This window comes from Dendrobates tinctorius, unplaced genomic scaffold (genome assembly GCF_039654945.1).
Source record: "Dendrobates tinctorius isolate UK_male_01 unplaced genomic scaffold, ASM3965494v1 ptg000151l, whole genome shotgun sequence".
Taxonomy (NCBI): domain Eukaryota; kingdom Metazoa; phylum Chordata; class Amphibia; order Anura; family Dendrobatidae; genus Dendrobates; species Dendrobates tinctorius.
This window is the reverse complement of record NW_027361818.1, coordinates 17,141,518-17,166,471: the sequence shown is the minus strand read 5'-3', so window position 1 is coordinate 17,166,471 and position 24,954 is coordinate 17,141,518. Positions and strand designations below refer to the sequence as shown.

The 24,954-nt window shown below is 41.3% G+C and overlaps 1 protein-coding gene across 1 annotated transcript in view; it reads right to left on the bottom strand.

Annotated features, from left to right (window-relative positions):
- Nucleotides 1-947: 947 nt before the first annotated feature.
- Nucleotides 948-24,954, bottom strand: part of LOC141049950 (olfactory receptor 10P1-like) — a 72,318-nt gene continuing 48,311 nt past the window's right edge. Inside the window, exons 2-3 of the mRNA XM_073546791.1 lie at nt 1,965-2,079; nt 948-1,880 (exon numbers count right to left, since the gene is read on the bottom strand). Of these exons, the coding sequence (XP_073402892.1) occupies nt 948-1,880; nt 1,965-2,079 (1,048 nt within the window). The remainder of the gene's footprint in view (nt 1,881-1,964; nt 2,080-24,954) is intronic.

The window sequence follows — 24,954 nt, the reverse complement described above, 5'->3', positions numbered from 1 at the left end:
AATATTCTTGGATACAGCACTCTGTGAACAGCCAGCTTCATTAGCAATGACCTTTTGTATCTTCCCTTCCTTGCGAAGTGTGTCAGTGACGGCCTTCTGGATATCTGTCAGGTCAGCAGTCTTCCCCATGATTGTGGAGCTACTGAAATAGACTAGGAGGTCTTTATAAACGCTTAGGAGCCTTTACAGGTGTTTTTGTTAATTATTCTAATTTACTGAGATAACGACTTTTGGGTTTTTATTGGCTGTAAGCCATAATCATCAACATTAACAGAAATAAACACATGAACTAGATCACTCTGTAATGACTCTATAGAATATAGGAGTGTCACTTTTTGTATTGAAGAACTGAAATAAATTCACTTTTTGATGATATTCTAATTTAGTGAGAATCACCTATATACCATATTTTGCAGATTATAAGATGCACCTGACTATAAGAGGCTCCCCAAATTTATGGATGGAACATAGGGAATTTTTTTCCTTAATTAAATGGTGATGATCCGTTTTAACAGTAGCTTACCGGAGGGGGGCTGCGGCAGTGGAGTGAGGTCACTGGAGGCAGAGACGCTGCTTCAGGAGGCTGGTGGCAGCAGGAGTCAGGTGATACTGCGGTGCATGGGGGCTCATTAGATGTCGGCATCGGTGAGCTGAGTCCCCGTTGCCATTCAGTTCCCTGCGACGGGCTGTGGAAAAATAGAAAAATGTCCGCCGGAGGCGGCACGTGCAGATTGAGATCTCAAGAGATCCCAAATTTGGAAGGAAAGTGTGTATTATAGTATGGAAAATATGGTATTTATTAATATAATAATTATAAAATGCTTAATTATGCTATATAATAGGGAGAAATGTTGTAAGTATATAAATAAAAAGTAGTAAAACAAAAATTAAAAAAACATTTTAGGCTAAAAATATTTTTTTATGTTCATTAGTTTTCTGTAGATAAATTATACCACTGTTACTAGTTGCACTTTCATTATTTCTTGTAGAGATTTTTTGATTTCCTTATTTCTCAGACTGTAGATAATGGGATTGATGAATGGAGTAAATACAGTATATAGCAGGGATAGGATCTTACTGAGGTTTAAAGTTTGTCCTTCTTTTGGGAAAAAGTAAACTATCAAAATAGTAAAGTAGAATATGGAGACCACGGTGAGGTGGGAGCTACAGGTGGAGAAGGCTTTCTGTCTTCTGAAACTGGACTGGAACCGTAAGATGGTGACAATAATTTTAACATAAGATATGATTATTGTGATGGGGATAAACATTACTAGGAGACACATAATATAAAGCTCTAACTCTATTAGGTAAGTGCTGGAACAGGCAATTTCTAACAAAGGAACGAGATCACAGAAAAAATGGTCAATGAAGCTTGGCGCACAAAATGTCAACATCGATAATGTTACACAGTAAATCAATGCAACAGAAAAACCAAACGCCCAACACATGGTGGTCAATAATACACAACGGGCATTTGTCATGATAGAAGAATAGCGAAGCGGATTGCAGATGGCCACATATTGGTCATAAGACATCACCGTGAGAAGAAGGCATTCAAAAACTTCTGAGGCACTGAAAAAATAAAACTGAGTGATGCAACCAGTAAAACTTATGCTCGCCCCATTATTCATGAGAACGTGGAGTGTGTTCGGGACAATATCAGTTGTTAACAAGATGTCACTGATGGACAGTTGTGAGATGAAGAAGTACATTGGGGTGTGGAGGTTCCTGCTGGTGGACACCAGGGTGATGATCAGGAGGTTCCCCCATATTGTACCACAGTAAACCAACAAAAGCAGCAAAAACAGGAAAATATTAAAATGCTGGATGATTTGAAATCCCAAGAGGAAAAAATCTGGATTCACAGTCTGATTTTTCTCCTATATAATAATAATAATAATAATAATAATACAGAAAAAAGAAGGCGAAAAAGAGAGATACCAATGCTTATGATAATATCATACATTATAAGACTTTAAAACAACGCACACTGAGTAGTCCTGCACTCTTCCAAGTATTTGCTTGGTTGTACGCTTCGTGGATATGCCATCACTTTCCTCATTTTTTCCAAATGGACTGCTGGGTTTGACACGTTTGGCAAAAATTATTGACATGGAATCAATGGGTTATTCTGTGCCCACAGTAGATAAGAGAGGGAAGATGAAATGGTATCCAAAAATGCGCTTATTACTCAACAATTTTTGAAGATCAAAACTTCTTCATCAGGAGACTACAGGGTGGGCCATTTATATGGATACACCAAAATAAAATGGGAATGGTTGGTGATATCACCTTCCTGTTTGTGGCACATTAGTATATTTGAGGGGGGAAACTTTTCAAAATGGGTGGTGACCATGGTGGCCATTTTGAAGTTGGCCATTTTGGATGCAACTTTATTTTTTTTAATGGGAAGAGGGTCGTGTGAAACATCAAACTTATTGAGAATTTAACAAGAAAAACAATGATGTGCTTGGTTTTAATGGAGCTTTATCCTTTCATGAGTTATTTACAAGTTTATGACCACTTATAAAATGTGTTCTAAGTGCTGCTCATTGTGTTGGATTGTCAATGGAACCCTCTTCTCCCACTCTTGACACACTGATAGCAACACCACAGAAAAAAATGCTAGTCTAAGGGGGTCAGATACCTTGTAGGAATTCTCTATTAAGGGAGTAGAAGAATCCAGGATATCTATAAACAGAAAGATAGTGAGGAAACAATTAGCTAACCTAAATTAATTCAAGTCTCCAGGTCCAGGTGAATTAAACCCCAGGAGTATTGAAGGAGGTAGCAGAAGAAATTTTTGAACCACTATCCATAATCTTTCAAAATTCTTGGAGAACAGAAGTTTCAGAAGACTGGAGAAGAGCAAATGTTGTTCCTATCGTCAAAAAGGGGAAGAAGGTGGAACCAGGCAACTATATGCCAGTGAGTCTGACTTCTATACCAGGAAAGATCTTTGAATAACTTATTAAACAACATGTATGTAAGTACGTGGATAAGAATGAAGTGATTAAACAGAGTCAGCATGGGTTTGTAACTAATAAGTCATGTCAGACGAACTTAATTTCCTTCTATGACAGAGTCATTGACTGGGTGGATCAGGGAAATGATGTAGATATAGTATATCTTGACTTATTAAAAAATGACTAAGTATGGAATGGACAAGGCAACTGTTAGGTGGATTCACAACTGGCTTAGTGATCGGACCCAAAGAGTGGTCATAAATTGCTGCACGTCCAGTTGGAATAATGTCTCAAATGAAGTACCACAGGGCTTTGTCCTGGGCCCTGTATTGTTCCATATCTTTACCAATGATTTAGAACAAGGAATTGAGGGTAAACTGATTAAATTTGCTGATGATACAAAGATAGGAGGGATAGCAAATACTAGAGAAGAGAGAGAGGATTCAAAAAGATACAAATAGACTGGAGCAGTGGGCAGCAACTAACAGAATGGTTTTTAACAGGGAAAAATGCAAAGTTCTACATCTGGGCAATAACAATGAAAAAGCATATATAGAATGGGAGGAATAGGGCTAAGCAACAGCACATGTGAAAAAGACTTGGGTATACTAATAGATCACAGACTGAATATGAGTCAACAGTGTGATGCAGCAGCAAAAAAGTCAAATGCAATTCTTTGAGGTATTAACAGAAGCATACAGTCTAGATCACGTGAAGTCATTATTTCCCTCTACTCCTCTTTGGTCAGACCTCATCTGGAATATTGTGTCCAGTTTTGGGCACCACATTTTAAAAGACATCAACAAACTGGAACAAGTTCAGAAAAGAGCGACCAGAATGGTGACCGGTCTGCAAACCCTGTCTTATGAGGAAAGGTTGCAGGATTTGGGAATGTGTAGCTTGCAAAAAAGACTGAGAGGAGACTTAATAGCTGCCTACAAACATCTCAAGGGCTGTCACATTGTAGAAGGATCAACTTTATTCTCATTTGCACAAGGAAAGACTAGAAGCAATGGGATGATAAATGGTACTCAGATGTCTGTCCAGCCTCTGTTTGAAGACTTCTATTGAAGGAGAACTCACCACTTCTCGTGGCAGCCTGTTCCACTCATTGATCACTCTAACTGTCAAAAAGTTTTTTCTAATATCTAATCTGTGTCTCCTCCCATTCAGTTTCATCCCATTGCTTCTAGTCTTTCCTTGTGCAAATGAGAATAAAGTTAATCCTTCTACAATGTGACAGCCCTTAAGATATTTGTAGACAGCTATTAAGTCTCCTCTCAGTCTTCTCTTTTGCAAACTAAACATTCCCAAATCCTGCAACCTTTCCTCATAAGACAGGGTTTGCAGACCGGTCACCATTCTGGTCGCTCTTTTCTGAACTTGCTCCAGTTTGTTGATGTCTTTTTTAAAATGTGGTGCCCAAAACTGGACACAATATTCCAGATGAGGTCTGACCAAAGAGGAGTAGAGGGAAATAATTACTTCACGTGATCTAGACTGTATGCTTCTGTTAATACATCCTAGAATTGCATTTGCCTTTTTTGCTGCTGCATCACACTGTTGACTCATATTCAGTCTGTGATCTATTAGTATACCCAAGTCTTTTTCACATGTGCTGTCACTTAGCCCTATTCCTCCCATTCTATATATGCTTTTTTCATTTTTATTGCCCAGATGTAGTACTTTGCATTTCTCCCTGTTAAAAACCATTCTGTTAGTTGCTGCCCACTTCTCCAGTTTATTTAAATCTTTTTGAATCCTCTCTCTCTCTTCTCTAGTATTAGCTATCCCTCCTAGCTTTGTGTCATCAGCAAATTTAATCAGTTTACCCTCAATTCCTTCATCTAAATCATTGATAAAGATGTTGAACAATACAGGGCCCAGGACAGAGCCCTGTGGTACCCCACTTGAGACATTCTTCCAACTGGATGTGCAGCCATTTACGACCACTCTTTGGGTCCGATCACTAAGCCAGTTATGAATCCACCTAACAGTTGCCTTGTCCATTCCATACTTAGTCATTTTTTCAATAAGGATTGTATGAGAGACTTTGTCAAATGCTTTGCTGAAGTCAAGATATACTATATCTACAGCATTTCTTTGATCCACCCAATCAGTGATACCATCATAGAAGGAAATTAAGTTAGTCTGACATGACTTATTAGTTACAAACCCATGCTGACTCTGTTTAATCACTTCATTCTTATCCAGGTATTGACATACATGTTGTTTAATAATTTGTTCAAAGATCTTTCCTGGTATAGAAGTCAGACTCACCGGCCTATAGTTTCCTGGGTCCACCTTCTTCCCCTTTTTGAAGATAGGAACAACATTTGCTCTTCTCCAGTCTTCTGGCACTTCTCCTGTTCTCCAAGAATTTTCAAAGATTATGGAGAGGGGTTCAAAAATTTCTTCTGCTATCTCCTTCAGTACTCTGGGGTGTAATTCATCTGGACCTGGAGACTTGAATTCATTTAGGTTAGCTAAGTGTTTCCTCACTATCTTTCTGTTTATAGATATCCTGGATTCTTCTATTCCCTTAATAGGACAGTGAATAACAGTTGATGTTGCATTTCCTTTCTGAGAGAAAACAGATGCAAAATAGGAATTTAAAAGTTCAGCCTTCTCAACATCCTGTCTTACCATTTCATCATTTTCATCCTGTAAAAATCCTATAGCATCTTTGACTTTTCTTTTACTTTTGACATATCCCCAAAATCCTTTATTATTGCTTTTGACATCTCTTGCAAGCCTCAGCTCATTTTCAGCTTTAGCTATTCTGATTTGTGCCCTGCAGGTTCTGCAGACAGCATTATATTCTTCTTTAGATATGCCTCCCTCTTTCCATTTTATAAACATTTTTTTCTTCCTTTTTAGCATGTGCTTAAGTTCTGTGTTCATCCATCCTGGTTTCCTTAAATGCTTCCTATTCTTCCCTCTTTTCGGAATTGTTAACAACTGTGCTTTGAGAATTTCATTTTTCAAGATTTCCCATCCTTCCTGGACATTTTTGTCTTTAAGGATATCCAGCCATTGGATCCCTCCAATTCTCTTTCTGAATCCCTTAAAATCTGCCTTTCTGAAATCTAACCTTGACGTCTGAGTCTTCACAGGTCTTCCGCCTCTAGTTATCCAAAATTCTAAAATAGCATGGTCGCTACCTCCTAGGGTCCCAGCCACTTTTACCTCCTCAACCATTTCTTCCCTGTTTATAAGGATTAGATCCAAGGTAGCAGTTCCCCTTGTTTTCTCCCTTACCTTTTGGAAGATAAAGTTGTCAGCAAGAGAGGATAAGAATTTCCTTGACCTGTTAGTATTGCCTGAGAGAGATTCCCAACAAATGTCTGGATAGTTGAAATCTCCCATGACAACTATGTCATATTTTTTGGAGAACTTGGCCATCTGATGCATAAAGAGTTCATCCATATCTTCGGCTTGCACAGGCGGCCTGTAGTAAATGCCTACAATGGTGTCCTTTCCATTGTTCTGTCCTTGTATTCTTACCCAAACAGTTTCCACAGAACTCCCAGTCTCTGAAGCTTCAAAATCTGTGCAGATATACGCAAACATCATGAGGAATGCATTATGGCCAGCTAACAGAGATGCATAACATATATTCATAAAACCCCTTCATGACCTAGCCTATTTTGACCTTAATGACCGGGCCATTTTTTGCAATTCTGACCAATGTCCCTTTATGAGGTAATAACTCAGGAACACTTCAACGCATCCTAGCGATTCCGAGATTGTTTTTTCGTGACATATTGGGCTTCATGTTAGTGGTAAATTTAGGTCGATAATTTTTGCGTTTATTTGTGAAAAAAATTGAAATTTGGCGAAAATTTTGAAAATTTTGCAATTTTCAAATTTTGAATTTTTATTCTGTTAAACCAGAGAGTTATGTGATACAAAACCATTTTTTTAGGGACCACCTCACATTTGAAGTCACTTTGAGGGGTCTATATGGCAGAAAATACCCAAAAGTGACACCATTCTAAAAACTGCACCCCTCAAGCTACTCAAAACTACATTCAATAAGATTATTAACCCTTCAGGTGCTTCACAGGAGCTAAAGCAACATGGAATGAAAAAATGGACATTTTAATTTTTCCAACCAAAATTTTCTTTTAGCATCAGTTTTTTCATTTTCACATGGGTAACAGGATAAAATGTATCCTATTATTTGTTGGGCAATTTCTCCTGAGTACACCGATACCTCATATGTGGTCATAAACCACTGTTTGGGCACACAGCAGGGCTCAGAAGGCAAGGAGCGCCATTTGACTTTTTGAATGGAAAATATGCTTGAATAATTAGCGGTTGCCATGTCGCGTTTGGAGAGCCACTGTGCACCTAAACATTGGAGCTCCCCCACAAGTGACCCCAATTTCGAAACTAGACCCTCCAAGGAACTTATCTAGATGCATAGTGAGCACTTTGAACCCCCAGGTGCTTCACAAATTGATCCGTAAAAAAAAAAGCACTTTTGTTTCACAAAAATTTTATTTAGCCTCAGTTTTTTCATTTTCACATGGGCAACAGGATAAAATGGATCCTAAAATTTGTTGGGCAATTTCTCCTGAGTACATCGATATCTCATATGTGGTCATAAACCACTGTTTGGGCACACGGCAGTGCCCAGAAGGGAAGGAGCGCCATTTGACTTTTTGATTGGAAAATTAGCTCCAATCGTTAGCAGACACCATGTCGCATTTGGCGAGCCCCTGTGTGCCTAAACATTGGAGCTCCCCCACAAGTGACCCCATTTTGGAAACTAGACCCCCGAAGGAACTTATCTAGATGTGTGGTGAGCACTTTGAACCCCCAAGTGCTTCACAGAAGTTTATAACGCAGAGCAGTGAAAATAAAAAATCATTTTTTTCCCTCAAAAATGATTTTTTAGCCCGCTATTTTTTATTTTCCCAAGGGTAACAGGATAAATTGGACCCCAAAAGTTGTTGCCAGCTTGTCCTGAGTACGTTGGTACCCCATATGTGGGGGGGGAAACCACTGTTTGAGCGCACGGCATGGCTCAGAAGGGAAGGAGCGTCATTTGACTTTTTGAATGGAAAATTAGGTCCAATCGTTAGCCTGTCGTGTTTGCAGAGCCCCTGTGTGTGTAAACTTTGGAGCTCCCCCACAAATGACCCCATTTTGGAAACTAGACCCCCTAAGGAACTTATCTAGATGCATAGTGAGCACTTTGAACCCCCAGGTGCTTCACAGAAGTTTATAACGCAATTTTCATTGGTGAAATATTACAATCGCTCTGATTGGCAGTTTCACTTTTAACAGCCAATCAGAGCGATCGTATGCACATGGGGGCTAAGCCACGCTCCCAGGTGTAAACTCTGAAGGGTCCTTTGTGTGCGGGTCGGGTGACCTTTCAGTGACCCCGGTCACCCGACCCGCAGGGGGGCAATCAATTCATGACGCCACATAGGCGTCATGGGTCATATTGTCACGACTTTTCATGACGCCTACGTGGTGTCAAAGGTCGTGAAGGGGTTAAACCTTACCGGAATCCTCTTGTAATAAACAATGGTTTTGCAGAGCTGAGCTGAGCACCTGTGGGCTACTCAGGAGTTCGGCCCGAATGGTTACATGCTGCAAAACCCGGGCAGGAAGAAGGGGCGGTTCTAAAGAGTTAACCATTTGGGGAACAGAACATTCCAAATACATGAATAAAAATGAGAAGGGCAACTTATGACACCTACTGGCGATAGCTGGAACAGCACTTAAAATATCTTGCTGCACAGAATGGGCAGAACACAAATGATACAGCATTTGTAAAGTAAACTTGCCCCCTTCAGCAAGAAAATAACCAAACAAACCACATATCCACAATTTGATCACTAAATACAGATTAAACATTAATTTTCATAAACTTGCAGTAAGGAAAAATGACCTGCAGGTGGTGCAACAGTACCCCAAAGCACACTACCTACACATTTGGAAACATGCACTGCTTTTTCGCTCATTACTTCGTCCCACACACATGTGATACACCATTTTCAAGGTAAACTTGCTCCCTTCAGCAAGAAAACAGCCAAGCAAACCAAACATTCATGATTTTATCACTAAATACAGTTTAATCATTCATTTTCATAAACCTGCAGAAAGACACAACTACCTGCAGGTGGCACCTCAACCGGAAAACATTTTTTGGCCTGTACTTATTAAAACAATTTATTGTATTACCAATCTACATACATCAATACCTGTCTGTGTGTCATCAGCTCATGAAATTCATTTACATTTGACCAGCTTGCTTTTTCTGAAATTGCCTGCGCCCCCGACGACCAATGTGGGAAAATTTCACACGGGCCAAGCTAGTACCCATAAATCACAGATAATAAGCGATACTGACCAGAGTTCATGTTGGATGTGCTGGCACTGCCACTCCACACTCCAACACACATTTCAGTGTCACGTGTGAAACGTGCGTCGGAGTGTGGAGTGGCAGTGCCAGCACATCCAACATGAACTCTGGTCAGTATCGCTTATTATCTGTGATTTATGGGTATATTTATCTTTAATACCAGAACCGCACTGCGCACTTTTATTATCAGCAATGTTCTTTTGTGATCATGATGTTTATTGACCATACCTCCATACCATACACTGCACAATGCTCTGAAAACACCATTCCCATTATCACACATTGTGGTGGCAGCATCATTGTGTAGGGAGACTTTTCTTCAGTAACAAACAGGGGAGCTGGTCAGAGTTTATGGGAAGATGGATGCAGCTAAATACAGGGCAATATTGGAGGAAAAACTGTTAAAGGTTGCAAAAGACTTGAGACTGGGGCGTAGGTTCATCTTCCAGCAGGACAACAGATACAATGGATGGTTTAGATCATACACAAGTTACAGGTTTGAATTGTCCATTCAAATTCCAGACCTAAATGCCAATGAGAATCTGTGACAAGACTTGAAAATTGCTGTTCACAGACGTCTCCATCCAATATCACTGAGCGAGAGCGAGTGTGCAAAGAAAATCAGACAAAAATTTGAGCCTCTTGATGTGCAAAGCTGGAGAGACTGGCAGCAATTGCAGTGAAGGGTGGTTCTAAAATGCATTAACTGAGGGGCCTTAATACTCATCACAATTTTCAGATCTATACTTTTAAAACATTTAGGAAACCTTGTATTATTTTCTTTACACTTGACAAATACTTGCTTATTTGTGTTGGAATCACATCAAATCTAAAAGATTCAAGTTTGAGGGTGGAAAATGAAAAAAATGTGGAAGTGTTCATGGGGTATGAAAACTTTTTCAAAGCGCAGTACAAATAAAGTAAGTCAGCACATCCAATACATGAAAACATGTACACCTCGTCTTTATTTCATGCACGCAGCAGTAAAATAGCCATAAATTGCCCAGTCACTTATGGGTCCCAATCAGGCAGCCCATTTCGAACTACAGTTTCAAGTCTACTGGCCGCACTGCCGGACCTGAATCCAACCTTTAAGTATCCACTGCAAGGACCAAAGTCTAATTACTTGACAACCTAGACTGATCTACAAAAACAATTAACCACATACATCCCATGTAAAATTTATCATTGATACTACAGTTGAGAGGATCAGTTTACGAAGGATTGAGTTTGAGTTTGATTTCCAGAAACTTGTGGTCCCACATGAATTATTGACACTTTAAGGCTATGTGCACACGTTGCGGATTCTGCTGCGCTTCCGCAGCGTTTTTGGCCCTGCGGAAACACAGCAGTTCTGCAGACATGGTACAGCACCATGTTAGCCTATGGCAATTCAAATCCGCTGTGCTCACGCTGAGCTTTTTTCAGCGCGGTTTTGCTGCGGTTTACAAACCGCAGCATGTCAATTGTTTGTGCGGATTCCGCAGCGGTTTCACACCTTTATCATAGTAGAGGTGTGAAACCGCAGGGCAAAACCGCAGGCTAATCCGCAGGAAAACCGCAGGTCACTTTACCCGGGGTTTTTACCTGCGGATCCGCGCGGAAAAACGCGCAGGTGAATCCTCAGCGTGTGCACATAGCCTAAGACTTGATTTATGGTTTAAACACACAAAAAACGAATTAATACAGCAAAAAAGGGGCAGCAATGCTTAGGTCTGCCCAGGGCTCAGAATTAATGCACTCTCAGGATGCAGCAAGCCCACGAATCCCATGAAGTAAAGATAGCGGCAACTCAGATGCAAAATACCGATGAGACAACCGCACACAACCTACCAATTCATGGAGGGTGTGACTGCTTAGTATTAAATTGCACAAAAGCAACTTGTTTAAGACACTGTTCACACACAGGCAAGGCACAGTGTCTGCCTTACAGCCTATTAGTGACGCCCATACTATTAGATCAGGCGGGCTGCACAGCACTATCTACATGCATCCCATGAAAGCAGATAACCTAGTTTACAAGGTCAAAAACGCTGGCTTTGGCTGCAACATGAAAAATGGAGTGCAAAAACATTTATATACATAATATATGATTTATTAGTCAATATTTTAGCCAAGATATGCAAGCTCGCAACCCGTGACATGGGTCCTCACACTTGCGAGTCCTAACACTAATCTTAAAATCAAAGCCACAAAAAGGCGACTAACAAACCTCCAAAAATTCATCAGTATTTGCACCTGTGTTACCACCATCTTTACTACTGAGATTTCCTGCATCCCGAGAGTGCATTAGTTCTGAGATTAGGGCAGGTAAATGCTGCTGCCATTTTTGCTGTATTAATTCTTGAATTTTTGAAGGATTTTTAGTCCTTAGTGTACTTAATGTGTATAAAAACAAATTGTCCTACTCTGAAACCATGTCGGTGATAGTACTGTGTGTAAAAACCCATGTCTGTGTGAGTACTCTACGTAAAAAAAACATTTTTCCAATCTGCACCCATATCTGTGGGAGTATTGTGCTTAAAAACCACATACAAAAATGATGAGAGCATCAAGTAGGGGACATGGCAGTGGTAGTGGTGCTTGTGATGTAGTGTTCCCATAATACAGCCTGGTGCAATGTGACCATATCACAGGCTGGCGCAATGTGGCTGTAATACATCTCTTCCACAATTCATTACTTGATAGCTTTTTTCCATACACTCATAGACACATTCATATTTTTTATGGTGATCGGTAGTCAGAAATTCATAAAAGCAGGCAAAATTAACTCAATGAGTGACCATGCACAATTTCATCTTACCATCCATGCGAACGTGTTACCACCAGCAGCAAATGTTGAGGTGTCGTCACAAGGGCAAAGCAGTGATGGAATCACAATGTTATTGCTACGAAAGACTGAATCTAGGCCATCAGCAACACCACCAATACCATCACCAACCCTCTCTCAGTCCGCCATGTCCACCGCTAGTTCCACCATATGCAGCTCTCATGTCCAGCTCACCCTACCAGAGACTCTGAGTAGGACAAGAAAGTACTCATCCTCTCATCCGCGTACACTGGCATTGAACGCACACATTGCCAAACTAATCTCGTTAGAGATGATGCCCTACCGATCGGTTGAAAGCAAAGCTTCCCGCGAGCTCATGGCCTACACAGTACCACGCTATGACCTACCCAGTCGGCACTTCTTTTCGTGAAAAGTCATCCCAGCAATTCAAGTGCATGTGAAAGACCGCATTGTCCATGCACTCAAGCAATCAGTGAGTGGAAAGGTGCATCTCACAACAGATGCATGGTCCAGTTGGCATGGCCAGGGCTGTTATGTGTCCATCACTGCGCACTGGGTTAATGTGGTGGATGCAGGGTCCACAGGGGACAGCGGCGGTGGGACAGTGCTGCCTAGCCCACGGTATAGGAAACAGTTGGCTGTAGGCGTTCAACCCTCCTCCTCCTCCACCAGAAGCGAAAGCTCGTCCACAGAGCGCAGTCGCACAAGCACTCCATCTGCAGCTGCCAGTGTTGCACATGAGTTGACCCACTATCGAACAGCTAGTGGTAAGCGTCAGTAGGCTTTGTTCAAGATGATGTGTTTGGGCGACAACAGGCACACCGCTGAGGTACTGGCCAACTTCTTGCAGCGACAAACTGAGTCATGACTGGGCAGTCTACATCTTGAGGCAGGCAAGGTAGTTAGTGATAACGGCCGGAATTTTGTGGCAGCCATAGCCCTTTCAAAACTCAGCCACATACCTTGCCTGGCTCACACCTTGAACCTGGTGGTGCAGTGCTTCCTCAATAATTATCCAGGGTTAACAGCCCTGCTCCATAAGGTGCGAAGACTGTGCTCGCACATCCACCAGTTGGCCGTTCACTCCAGTCATATGCAGAAGCTGCAGCGATTGCTTCACCTTCCCAAGCACTGCCTAATTATCGACATTGCAACAAGGTGGAACTCCACCCTGCACATGTATCAGAAGCTGTGCGAACAGAGGCAGGCTGTAATTCATTTGTGGGAGGATACACGGGCAGGCAGTTTGCAGCAAGACATAGAGTTGTCTCGTGTGCAGTGGTCGAAGCTGAAAGACCTCTGTAAAGTCCTTCAGTGTTTTGAGGAATGCACATGGCTGGTAAGCGCAGACGACGCCATCATAAGCATGAGCATCCCACTTATGCGTCTGCTCATGCAAACTTTGACGCACATTAAGGAGCAGGCATCTGCAGTCGAGGAGGAAGACGAGGAGGGAAGCCTTGATGACAGTCAGCCATTGTCTGCTCAGGGAAGTCTCGTGGACGAGGTGGAGGAAGAAGAGGAGGAGGATGATGGGGATGATTATTTTGGGGAGAAGGATGCTTCTCAGGGGGCAAGAAAAAAATGTTGGCGTGGCAAGGTCAGGTACAGGGTTTGTGCGTGACTGGAGGAATGTTGATTTGATAGAAAGTGCTCCTCCACCCAGCACTCGCAGTGCATAATTGACACCAGGAATATTGGCCCACATGTCAGATTATGCCTTGCAGATCCTAAAAAGGGACCCCGCATTGCCAAAATGATGAACGATGACAACTACTGGTTGGCCAGCATCCTGGATCCACACTATAAAGGCAAATTCCAAAACATCATGCCACAGGAGAACCTAGAGCTAATATTGGCTAACAAACGAGCAACTATGATAAACCGTTTGTTTGAGGCATTCCCAGCACACAGCGGCGGTGATGTTTTTCCAACGAGCCGTAGGGGGCAACATGGAAGAAGTGTTCATGGTGTACACAGACGATGTGGCGTTGGACACAGGGGTTTCATGACCATGTTGTGGACTGATTTTTCAAGTACCGCTCACACGACTGGTAATACTGCATCGATCGAAAGTGACAGGAGACAGCAGTTGTCAACTATGGTAACAAACTACTTCTCCCATATCAATGTTCTCCCTCACCGGTCATTCCCCTTTGACTATTGGGCCGCTAAACTGGACACCTGGCCTGAATTGGCACAATGTGCCTTACAGGAGCTCGCTTGCCCTGCTACTAGTGTGTTATCTGAACGAGTCTTCAGTGCTGCTGGATCAATCCTGACAGAAAAAAGGACCCGTCTGTCGACCCAAAATGTTGATGATCTAACCTTCATTAAAATGAACCATGCATGGGTTTCAAAGGATTTTGTCCCACCCTCCCCTGCTGACATGTAGGTTGCCAGAAAAATGACTCACTTTTGTCCTCCTCTTCCGCGGACTTCTCCAATTACTCCATTTGCAGCTGCTGAATGTCCAACAATGTTTCCACCTCCCTAACTGGGCTGCCTCTCCCCACAGGGCCGGGGTCACCACCTGGCGCACGCACCCGTGCGAGTGCCGTTGCCCTGGACAGGTAGGTGGGCACACTCTTTGGCAACGGCACTGGCACAAGATCCCTCATAGTAGAATCAAGTGTCTCTTATGGTAGGTTGTGCACACCCACCGTCAGACACACCGGCGTACTATGAGGTGCCATCACCAACGAGTGGGCCCCTCCTGCTTGCTCAGGATCACAGCACTTGCAAAGTTGAAATACTTACCTTTCCCTGCTCCACCGCTGTGACGTCTTCTGTGTTTCCTGACAGTGACATTCTGGTCAGAGAGCACGATGACATCACGTCTGTACGCCCTAAACAGTCCAAGTGCAGTGAGATGGAAGATGGGGACGACGAGGAGTCCAGACTAGTACAGGGATTCCCTAGAGAGGAGACTTATTTAATTGTTTTCAATGTTGGGACAGATATTTTTGGGGAGCACTATACTCTGGAGAATGATATATGAGGCCCACCATACACTGGAGCATTCCAAAGGTGGACATCAGACACTGGAGCAGCATTTACAGGGCCCATTATGCACTGGAGCATTAGAAATGGGGCCCATTATATATGGAGCATTATTTGGGCCCATAAGACAGTGGAGCTTCTTCCATGGGAACCAACATATACTGTAGCATTATGTGGAGCTCATCATATACTGTTTCAAACATTATATGGGACCAATGATTCTGTATGGAGAAATATATGGGCCTCATTACTCTGTATAGCGCACTATGCGCTGGCCATAATACTGTATGGAGTAATATACTGTCCGTTTTTGGAGCTATTGGAGAAATTAAAATGGATATCAGTCATGAGATGTAAAAAGTGAAGTATTTTTCATTGTACTACACCACTATTTCTCTGCCGTATCAGAGGATCATGAATTGTGGCATGTGTTAAAAGAGCCCAGTGACACTCTTTGGCCCATGAAAACCTGGAGCCAGCCCTACCCCCCACACAACTTTAGCCAAATAACCCCCAGTTTTCAATGCCTAACTATTATAAAGTAAATTAAGGTTGACAAGCTTAAGTAATAAGAATTGATGTTTTTGGCATTAAAATGGGCACTGTAGGTGTGTTTCCTGTCCTCCACTCCCTGCCGACCTTGGTTCCCCATTGACTTGCATTGGGTTTCGTGTTTCAGTCGGCCTTCGACTTTTCACGATAATCGGACGATTTCGTTAAACCCGACTCGACCCGAAAAAAGGCAAAGTCGCTCATCTCTAATGAGGGGTCCAGAAGGAAGAATGAGTCACTGTAAGGGCAGCTCCCGAAGCAGCAGGTGTACGAAAAACACCTCATACTTGAGGATGGTGAATGGCCTCCAGAAGACACCATGGCCGCCCTGTCTCATCACCCATTTCATCCAAAGATATGCACAGGGTCGCTTGTGTGAAGAACAAGAGCATGGGTGCCTAAGAGGGTGCCGCTGTCAGGCTTATTCCTGCCACCGCCGCGGGGGGGTCCAGACACCCGTGAACACAAGTGTGGGCTGGTAAATGGAGGCTGGACATCAGGGTTCACCGCAGCTCTGGCAAAAACTTGTAAATTTACTGGTAGCTGGGCCTGAGGCAGAGAGTGTTTTCGTGCATGTCCTACCATCACTGATGTGAGTGCCGTGTTGTGCAGCTTTGAGTACTCCATAAACATGGTGCCATCATCAGTGCTGATATCCCACTTCTATGTTTCCTTGAAAAAAAACTTAAGGCGATGATGGTTGAGGTGGTGGCACAGGAGGGAGAGGAGGAAGAACAGGGACCATTTACATCATTATCAGGCCAATCGTTTACACATTGTTCAAAGGTTTGGTTCCTGTACCAACAGCCAGGGGACAGTTTTGGAGGATGAGGAGGAACCATGTTCACAAGCAGGATGGCACTCAGAGAATCTCACGGGCGTCACTGGAGCATGGCTGAAGTGTTATAAAGGACCCAGATGATAAAACTTTTACTGAGTGCAGATTGTCATTGCCTCTGGGCAGCCTGACACGCATGAGTCAACACATGTTGCTGAGCCTCCGAAAGGATTGCCTTGTTGCCAAGATTGTTACCAGTGCTTATTATTGAGTGGCTTCTCTGCTGGATCCTCATTACAAAGACAACATACTATACTTCCATTACTGGAGTAAGTTTGGAAAATGCGTCAATATAAGCGCATGCTGGTAGACACACTACTAACAGCGTTCACAAATGACAGCAAGGGCTCAGTGGAAACATAAGGCAGAGGTGCAGGAAGAAGTCAATAATGCAGCTGGAGCACTGACACCACCTCAAAAGGGAGGGTTAGCATGGAAGAAATGTGGAAAACCTTCCCCAGCATGTTACAACATCTGGCAACACCATCTGTATTGGTCTTGTGGTGCCCCTGAGGGTTCAGTCACCACAGAGCTACCGCCCCTCCTCCTGAGGTGTAGTATCCCACTTCCCAGGTAATATGGTAACTCGTGACCAGCCTCCAACACCTGCATCAAGCACAGACACCTTAGAACAGCAGAGCACTCTTTATGGCCGCTGCTTTGGTTCATGAAGGGTGCTGGGTGGAGCTTAGAAACACTAGAGGGGAAAGCTGACAGGAAGTTAAGTCAGTTCCCCTATGGGGGAAGGAGGGAAAGGACATAGTTGCAGCAGCCTCCTGTGAGCTGGAGCTGCTAGCAAGGAAAGAGGAAGAGAGAAAGATCAATTGTTCAGAAGAAAGATAGATAAGAATGGAAAGTAAGGAGGAGAGAGACTGGGGACTAGGCTGTAGTGTAGCTACCGGGGGTCAGAGGGGGTGGTGGCCCCTGTGTAAAATAATGCATATCCTGTAAAATACTCAGGACTAGTTACCAGATAAAAATATAGTGGTTTATTTGGTTTCTTCCATCAAAGAAAGGTTATTACAGAAAAACAGGTGAATAAAAATAGGTGAAAGAGAAATTGTCCATTAGATCATGTTCTGAGATCCCACATGGCAAAAGCAACATGTATTCTTCTTCTCTCCGAGATCCTGAATAGCAAATGGCTGCTGTGTCTCAGTTCGGCTTCTCACATCGCCAGCTGTTATGTCATGTCATCTTGCGTCTGTCTCTCATGATGGTGAGGGAAGAAGAGAGCGACCTCTACAGTTAGCCATGAATTATATACGTCTCCTAAAGCACGTGGTCTCTACATATATGGAGCTGTCTTTCTACCATGAGCCAAGCTTAAAAATAGCCTATGTCGTGTAAGCTAAAGCAATGTACAGAACTGGTTCTTATAAGAAATTAACGGATTATTAATATTTAACAATTCCCCCTTTTGAGGGAGACAGACATTAATTGGAACCCTCAAATATAACAAGATCTTCTTTCTTCTTTTCTTCTTCTTTGACAAAATAATTTAATATCAATAATAATAATAATAATAATAATAATAATATCAGATTACCGTTATAAGTACTCAATGACATAATTGATGTGAATTCATGTTATGGTAAGCCGTGAACAATATTCATATAAAATATGTATAATTATACTTCCCTAAGTCTAAATTGAAGCATCTCAGGTCCAGTCATCATCATCTGATGTCATCTGGTCTTCATTTTGATGTCTTCTGTCTTCTTCTTGGTTCTTTTAAAAATACAGTTTTCTTATAGCATATAGATGTTGTAGGAATTGTGTGGTGTATCAAATCAAAGTCCATAAATTCAAATGTTGATAAGAAACAAAGTCTATAGATGAAATGCAGCTTTAATATCTGTGCAGTGTCATCTTTAAAAACCTGGGCTTACATTGGCTCGCCTTGGATATTCTGGAATCCTCCATCGGTACTGGTCTTTGAACAGGTGTGATGTCTTTGGTCAGCAAAGCAAGGGTTAAAATGACTCTTCCTTGCTAAACATAGCACCATAACCAGTCCTTGTCCTAATGCACAGGACATATGTCAGGGTTGTAGCTTCCTGATAATTACCTTCATTGTTCACCAGCTTTCATCGAAGCTTTTCAGGTGATTGAAAACCTCTGGAACTTGATAAAAACGTGATAACACCGTTCATCTCAGCATCATAGGATCATCGTCCTCTGGTTGTCAGGTTAGACACTTTAATTGTGACTGTCGGTGGTGGATACTGCACTTGTGACTGTCAGTGGTGGATACTGCACTTGTAATAACACAGTCTATTACTCAGTAATCATAGCTTTGTTACCTTCTGGGACTTCTGGATCGCGGCATTCTTCTTCTTGCAACTGATAAAAATCAATGAAGTTTAGAAATGTGAAAAGTCTTTATTAACATAATTTCAGTATCTTGCTTGAAGTCTTCATTCCCTATTCTATACCAAATCTGGTAATTTCCCTATCCCATAATATCACAGCGTACCATAGCAATCAGTAATATCCATATAATTATTATCAGAATTTGTACTGTATATGGATTTCAATATTTGAAATAATAAACCAATAATAAGTGATAATACATTATTATCCATTTTTTCATGTGATAGAACATTTTTATGTCATAGGTGTAATTACCTTTTTCAACCCATAGGTGTCACTGTGTTTTATGTAACCAGTGTTTTCATCTTTATTAATAAGGAATATATTTATTATACTAATAATATGTAGGAATGTATAGCCATGAACCAAAATAAGAATATATGAGTGAGCGAATGAATGAATAAAAGAATTGTTGCATATAACTCAGAAGTGAAACATTTTCCTTAGTAATAGAACCATATAATTGCTATATTTAATGAAGCAATATTCTCAGTAGATATTACTTTACTAAATATTGGTGAAAGAATTAAAAATAATGAAAAATAAGAATGAAAAATAAGAATAAGAATAAGGCCTTTATGTTGATGCAGAGTAGTTATGTCTTCAGTAACATATACCCTTAATATTTCCATGATCTGGATTATTTCATAATTGTCATACACTTGTGTTATCAAAATATTCAAATCATGCAACTTTGCATATAATTCCTCTTAGTGTAAAGAAATGACTCTTTATAATACTTGTTATTATACCCAATACTTATACCATTGTACCTTATTAAAATTTTTTCCTATTAAAATGTGTGAAGAAGAGGTATTAATCAAATGTGATTATGTAGTCAGGATAAAAAACATATTTCCCCCTTAATACCAAAAAATATTGTTTCATGAAATAATTCATTTATCAAAACCAAAATTAAAAATAATTAATGTATAAATTATGTGAATTTATACCTGCTTATACCATTATTTGTCTGAAGATGTGTAACCATCAAAATTAATTTGAATATCATAAAATTATCCTTTGGAAAAAATTAATTTAAATGTAGTTTAAGATTAACACACTTGGACAGAGAAGGAAGGTCCACTATTCCCAGATGCAGCTGGTGAATACCAGGCTCTGTGCTGGTGCCTGTTTAAAAGAGCTAAAGCTGATAAGGAAAGAATAGATTTTCTTCCTAAACTATTTTCTATTTTGTTGTGCGATTGCACTTATCCACAATTAACTAAATCAAGAAATAATAATTACTATAGAAATATAGAAATATATGTTTGTATAGATAATATTTCATTATGTATCTTAATATTCTAATTTTCTAAAGATAAAAGCTTTGGGGTTTTTTTTTTTTTCTCTCATGCATTCAGGATCCTGAGGTCTCACAAACGTATCACATTACTCGCTCAGCAGCTGCTCATACACTCAGTCACTGTCACTCAGAGTGTGTCACATATTAAGTTTCACATATGAAAGTGTGATGAATACACGTATTTTAACCCAAATTATCCTAATTATCAATGCATTGTAAACTATTTCAATTTAGTCTCTTAATATTTCTTTGAATATTCCTCCACATTACATAAATATATGTTGTATAGCTATACTTGACATTTAGGCCTGGAAAAAAAAAATTCCATTGGTTTGCAAAAGTTGAGACCCCCTTGAAAATTCTTTCCCTATGAAACAGGGACATAGTATACTGGTCTGGTATACTTATTATTAGAACAAGGTTGAAATTTTCACCTGTTGAGGTTGTCATTCAAACCATGCAGTAAAAAAACACACACCCAGAACATTTTAAAAAGCAATTAGTTATTTCCTTTTAAGGGTTAGATATATAAAATCATGCAATTATTGCAACATCCTGTGTAAATAAAGGCATAAATCCTTGGAAGAGAATTTTTCTCGATTAAGTCCTGCTTTGAAATGAAAATTCTAAGGAAACATAAAGAATAAGATTAATATCATATTCATATTCTAAATATTATTACTGATGTAGATTTTAATTTTCATTAAAAAATACAGTTCTACTATTTCTACTTCTACAAACACTCTATATATATACTGTATGACTATGTATATATCCACAAACCATAAAACTACAGGATTATACTCTATAAAATAATTACATATAACTCACTAATTGTATAACACTGTTACACAATATATATATATAATTACTTTTTCTAGCCAATTCCTACACCCATACTTATTTCTCTGCAAAAAATATCCTGAAAGGTTCTTGCCATTTTAAAGCTGATAGATTCTTGGAGCAGAGTATTCAGTTTACAGGCCATGATGTCACTCACCACCTGTTTCTGTCTGTTAAATTCGGCCATCTTTGTTACAGAAAGAAAATCAGAACTCATCATTTTTCTTAATTCAATTTGTGTCTTTTCGGTGTTCTTTTGCATCATTCCATATGGTTTATAACAAACATGTGATTTTCTTTTTCTTTCTTCGTAGATTTGATTTTGGGGAAAACTCATTTTAGAAGGTTTTGCTAATACAGGCTTCTGATAAGATTTTACTCTGCCTGTCTTTCCAAAATTAGCACAATTTATTTTCCTTTCACGATTCTCGTGTTTTCTGGCAAAATCAAGAAATTGCGCACATTCAAACAAAGAATCTTTTTGTGACGCAATAACACGAGATGCAGGATTTAGAAACCAAAATTTGCTTACAAAACTCCTTATGAGGGACGGTGTTTTGACACTCTCACTCAGCATTTTGTACAAACGTTCATATATGGACATGAACGTAAAAATACATTCCTTCCGACCAATCCTTAATTTTTGAAGAATATCAATATCTGGATGATTTTCATTTGATGAACAAAAAATGAGAATTTTTAATCTGTCCTTATCAGTTAAATTCTCATGTGTTTCACCAGATAACTTTAAAGACAATCTCCTTGCAAAGTTTACAGGGATCCACATTTTGAACAACTGATTCTTCTCCTCGTTAGATAAATCAAAGTTACCAGAACAACTTTCAAAGATCTCAGAGTTTCTATAAACATCTATTTTGTTGTCATAAGCAGGAATTATTTGGCATACCTTTATCAAATCCTTCCTCACGTTACTTCGGATTTGGGCCTGTGAGTCTTCTATTTTTAGTGGTACGTCTTTCCCTTGTACGTCCTCTACGTCAGTTCTGAAGTCTCCTCCTACTTCTCCATCTTGTTCCACGTCTGCAAGGTCACCTTCAATGACTGCTACTTGTAACTGTTTCTCCACATTACAGTGAATCTCGGGAATATCACTATCCTCTACACAATCATTTTTAGATTTCTCTGACACAGATCTATGAAATATATCTACCATCTGTAGAATATTTTTTAATCTCTCTCTTTCTCTATTGAAAAACTTAGAATCTAACCTCTGATTCTCGAGTTCACACTCGGCATATAAACTTAACCATAAAACTTCTGAATTAGAATTGTCTACAGACTTAAATTTCAATTTACTCTGCTTAGCAAGACAATTAATGACATCCATTTTATCTTACCTTGAAATGTCTCAGCTCCTTTGATGGACAACGCTGGGTTCCTGTCTTCACACGTCTGGCTTACGTCTGGTACTTTTGGCACTTGTAGTACTTCTCAATCTATCTGGTACTTCTTACTTCTAGGTTCTGTTAAATTCTTGTAAGTAGTGGAATTCCCGATAACTTGCACATATGATTTGACGTTAGCAAAGTCCAATCCCCCGTGTGTGCAAGTTGAAGGAAATCCGCAAAAAAGTACAAAAATTCAGATCTGGCTGGCTCTCCAATGTAAAATAATGCATATCCTGTAAAATACTCAGGACTAGTTACCAGATAAAAATATAGTGGTTTATTTGGTTTCTTCCATCAAAGAAAGGTTATTACAGAAAAACAGGTGAATAAAAATAGGTGAAAGAGAAATTGTCCATTAGATCATGTTCTGAGATCCCACATGGCAAAAGCAACATGTATTCTTCTTCTCTCCGAGATCCTGAATAGCAAATGGCTGCTGTGTCTCAGTTCGGCTTCTCACATCGCCAGCTGTTATGTCATGTCATCTTGCGTCTGTCTCTCATGATGGTGAGGGAAGAAGAGAGCGACCTCTACAGTTAGCCATGAATTATATACGTCTCCTAAAGCACGTGGTCTCTACATATATGGAGCTGTCTTTCTACCATGAGCCAAGCTTAAAAATAGCCTATGTCGTGTAAGCTAAAGCAATGTACAGAACTGGTTCTTATAAGAAATTAACGGATTATTAATATTTAACACCCTGGCCCCACGCTCTGAGGAGGCCCACCGAGCTATGCTACTGTATCTGTATCGGCGTGCACAGCGCACCCATACAGTTACATTCTGCGGCATAGCAGGGAGAATCGATCTCCCTACTCTGCCGCCCAGCTGCTATGGGCCCCTGAGAGGGCAGTGGGGGGCCCCCGATGCCAGCAGTGGACCCCCCACCTCACAGCCAGCAATATTGTCCTGGGCTATTCTGTGCGCACAGGGCCTGTGATGAGGTCACAGGAGGGGCGGAGTCAGCAGTCACATGATCAGGGGTCTTCAGTGGCTGCAGGACTCTGCTGTGCTGGTTGTCATGGTGCTGGATGAAGTGAAGTAAGTTTCTGTGTGGGGTCAGGAGGGGTTTTAAAGGGTGGATGTAGCAGAGCTGTGTGTGTATGAGGTGTACAGAGCGGAACCGTGTGTGTAGAAGGTGTACGAAGCAGAGATATGCATGTATGAGGTGTACAGAGGAGCGGAGCCGTGTGTGTATGGGGTGAGCAGAGCCGTTTGTGTATGGAGCGGAGCCGTGTGTGTACAGGGTGTACGGAGCAGAGCCGTGTGTGTATGGGGTGTACGGAGCAGAGACGTGTGTGTACGGAGCAGAGCCGTGTGTGTGCGGGGTGTGCGGAGCAAAGCTGTGCGTGTACAAGGTGTACAGAGCAGAGCCAGGTGTGTACAAGGTGTACAGAGCGGAGCCGCGTGTGTACAGCGTGTATGGAACAGAGCCACGTGTGTATGGGGTGTACGGAGCTGAGCCGTGTGTATACAAGGTGTACAGAACAGAGTGCGTGTGTACAAGGTGCACGGAGTGGAGCCGTGTGTGTATAGGAGTGCGGAGCAGAGCAGTGTGTTTATAGGGGGTATCAGGTGCAGCAGTAGGGACACAAATGGCAGCAGCGGCTCAGTATTGGGGTATCAAGTGCAGTAATAGGGACACATGCGGCAGCAGAGGCTCAGTATTGGGATATCAGGTGCAGTAATAGGGACACATACGGCAGCAGCGGCTAAGTATTGGGGTATCAGGTGCAGCAATAGGGACACATATGGCAACAGCGGCTCAGCATTGGGGTATCAGGTGCAGTAATAGGGACACATACGGCAGCAGCGGTTCAGCTTTGGGGTATCAGGTGCATTAATAGGGACAAATATGACAGCAGCGGCTCAGCATTGGGGTATCAGGTGTAGTAATAGGGACACATACGGCAGCAGCGGCTCAGTATTGGGGTATCAGGTGCAGTAATAGGGACACATACAGCAGCAGCGGCTCAGTATTGGGGTATCAGGTGCAGTAATAGGGACACATACGGCAGCAGCAGCAGCTCAGTATTGGGGTATCAGGTGCAGTAATAGGGACACATACAGCAGCAGTGGCTCAGCATTGGGGTATCAGGTGCAGTAATAGGGACACATACGGCATCAGCGGCTCAGCATTGGGTTATCAGCAGGATGAGGGGTTTGTGCAGGTTGGAGATAGATGGAGATGGGGCTGGAATATGAGAAGTGAAACGTGTCATTGTTGTATTCTCTGTAGCAGAGTCGTGACTGGAGGAGCTGTCATGTCGGTCTGGGTGAGATGGAAAAGTCATGAAAAGTGACCGATTCCATCAGAAAGAACGTCAGTGGTAAGTCACCAACTACATTCACTGGCCACTTTATTAGGTACACCTGTCCAACTGTGTGTTAAGACTTAATTTCTAATCAGCCAATCACATGGCGGCAACTCAGTGCATTTAGGCATGTAGACATGGTCAAGACAATCTCCTGCAGTTCAAACCGA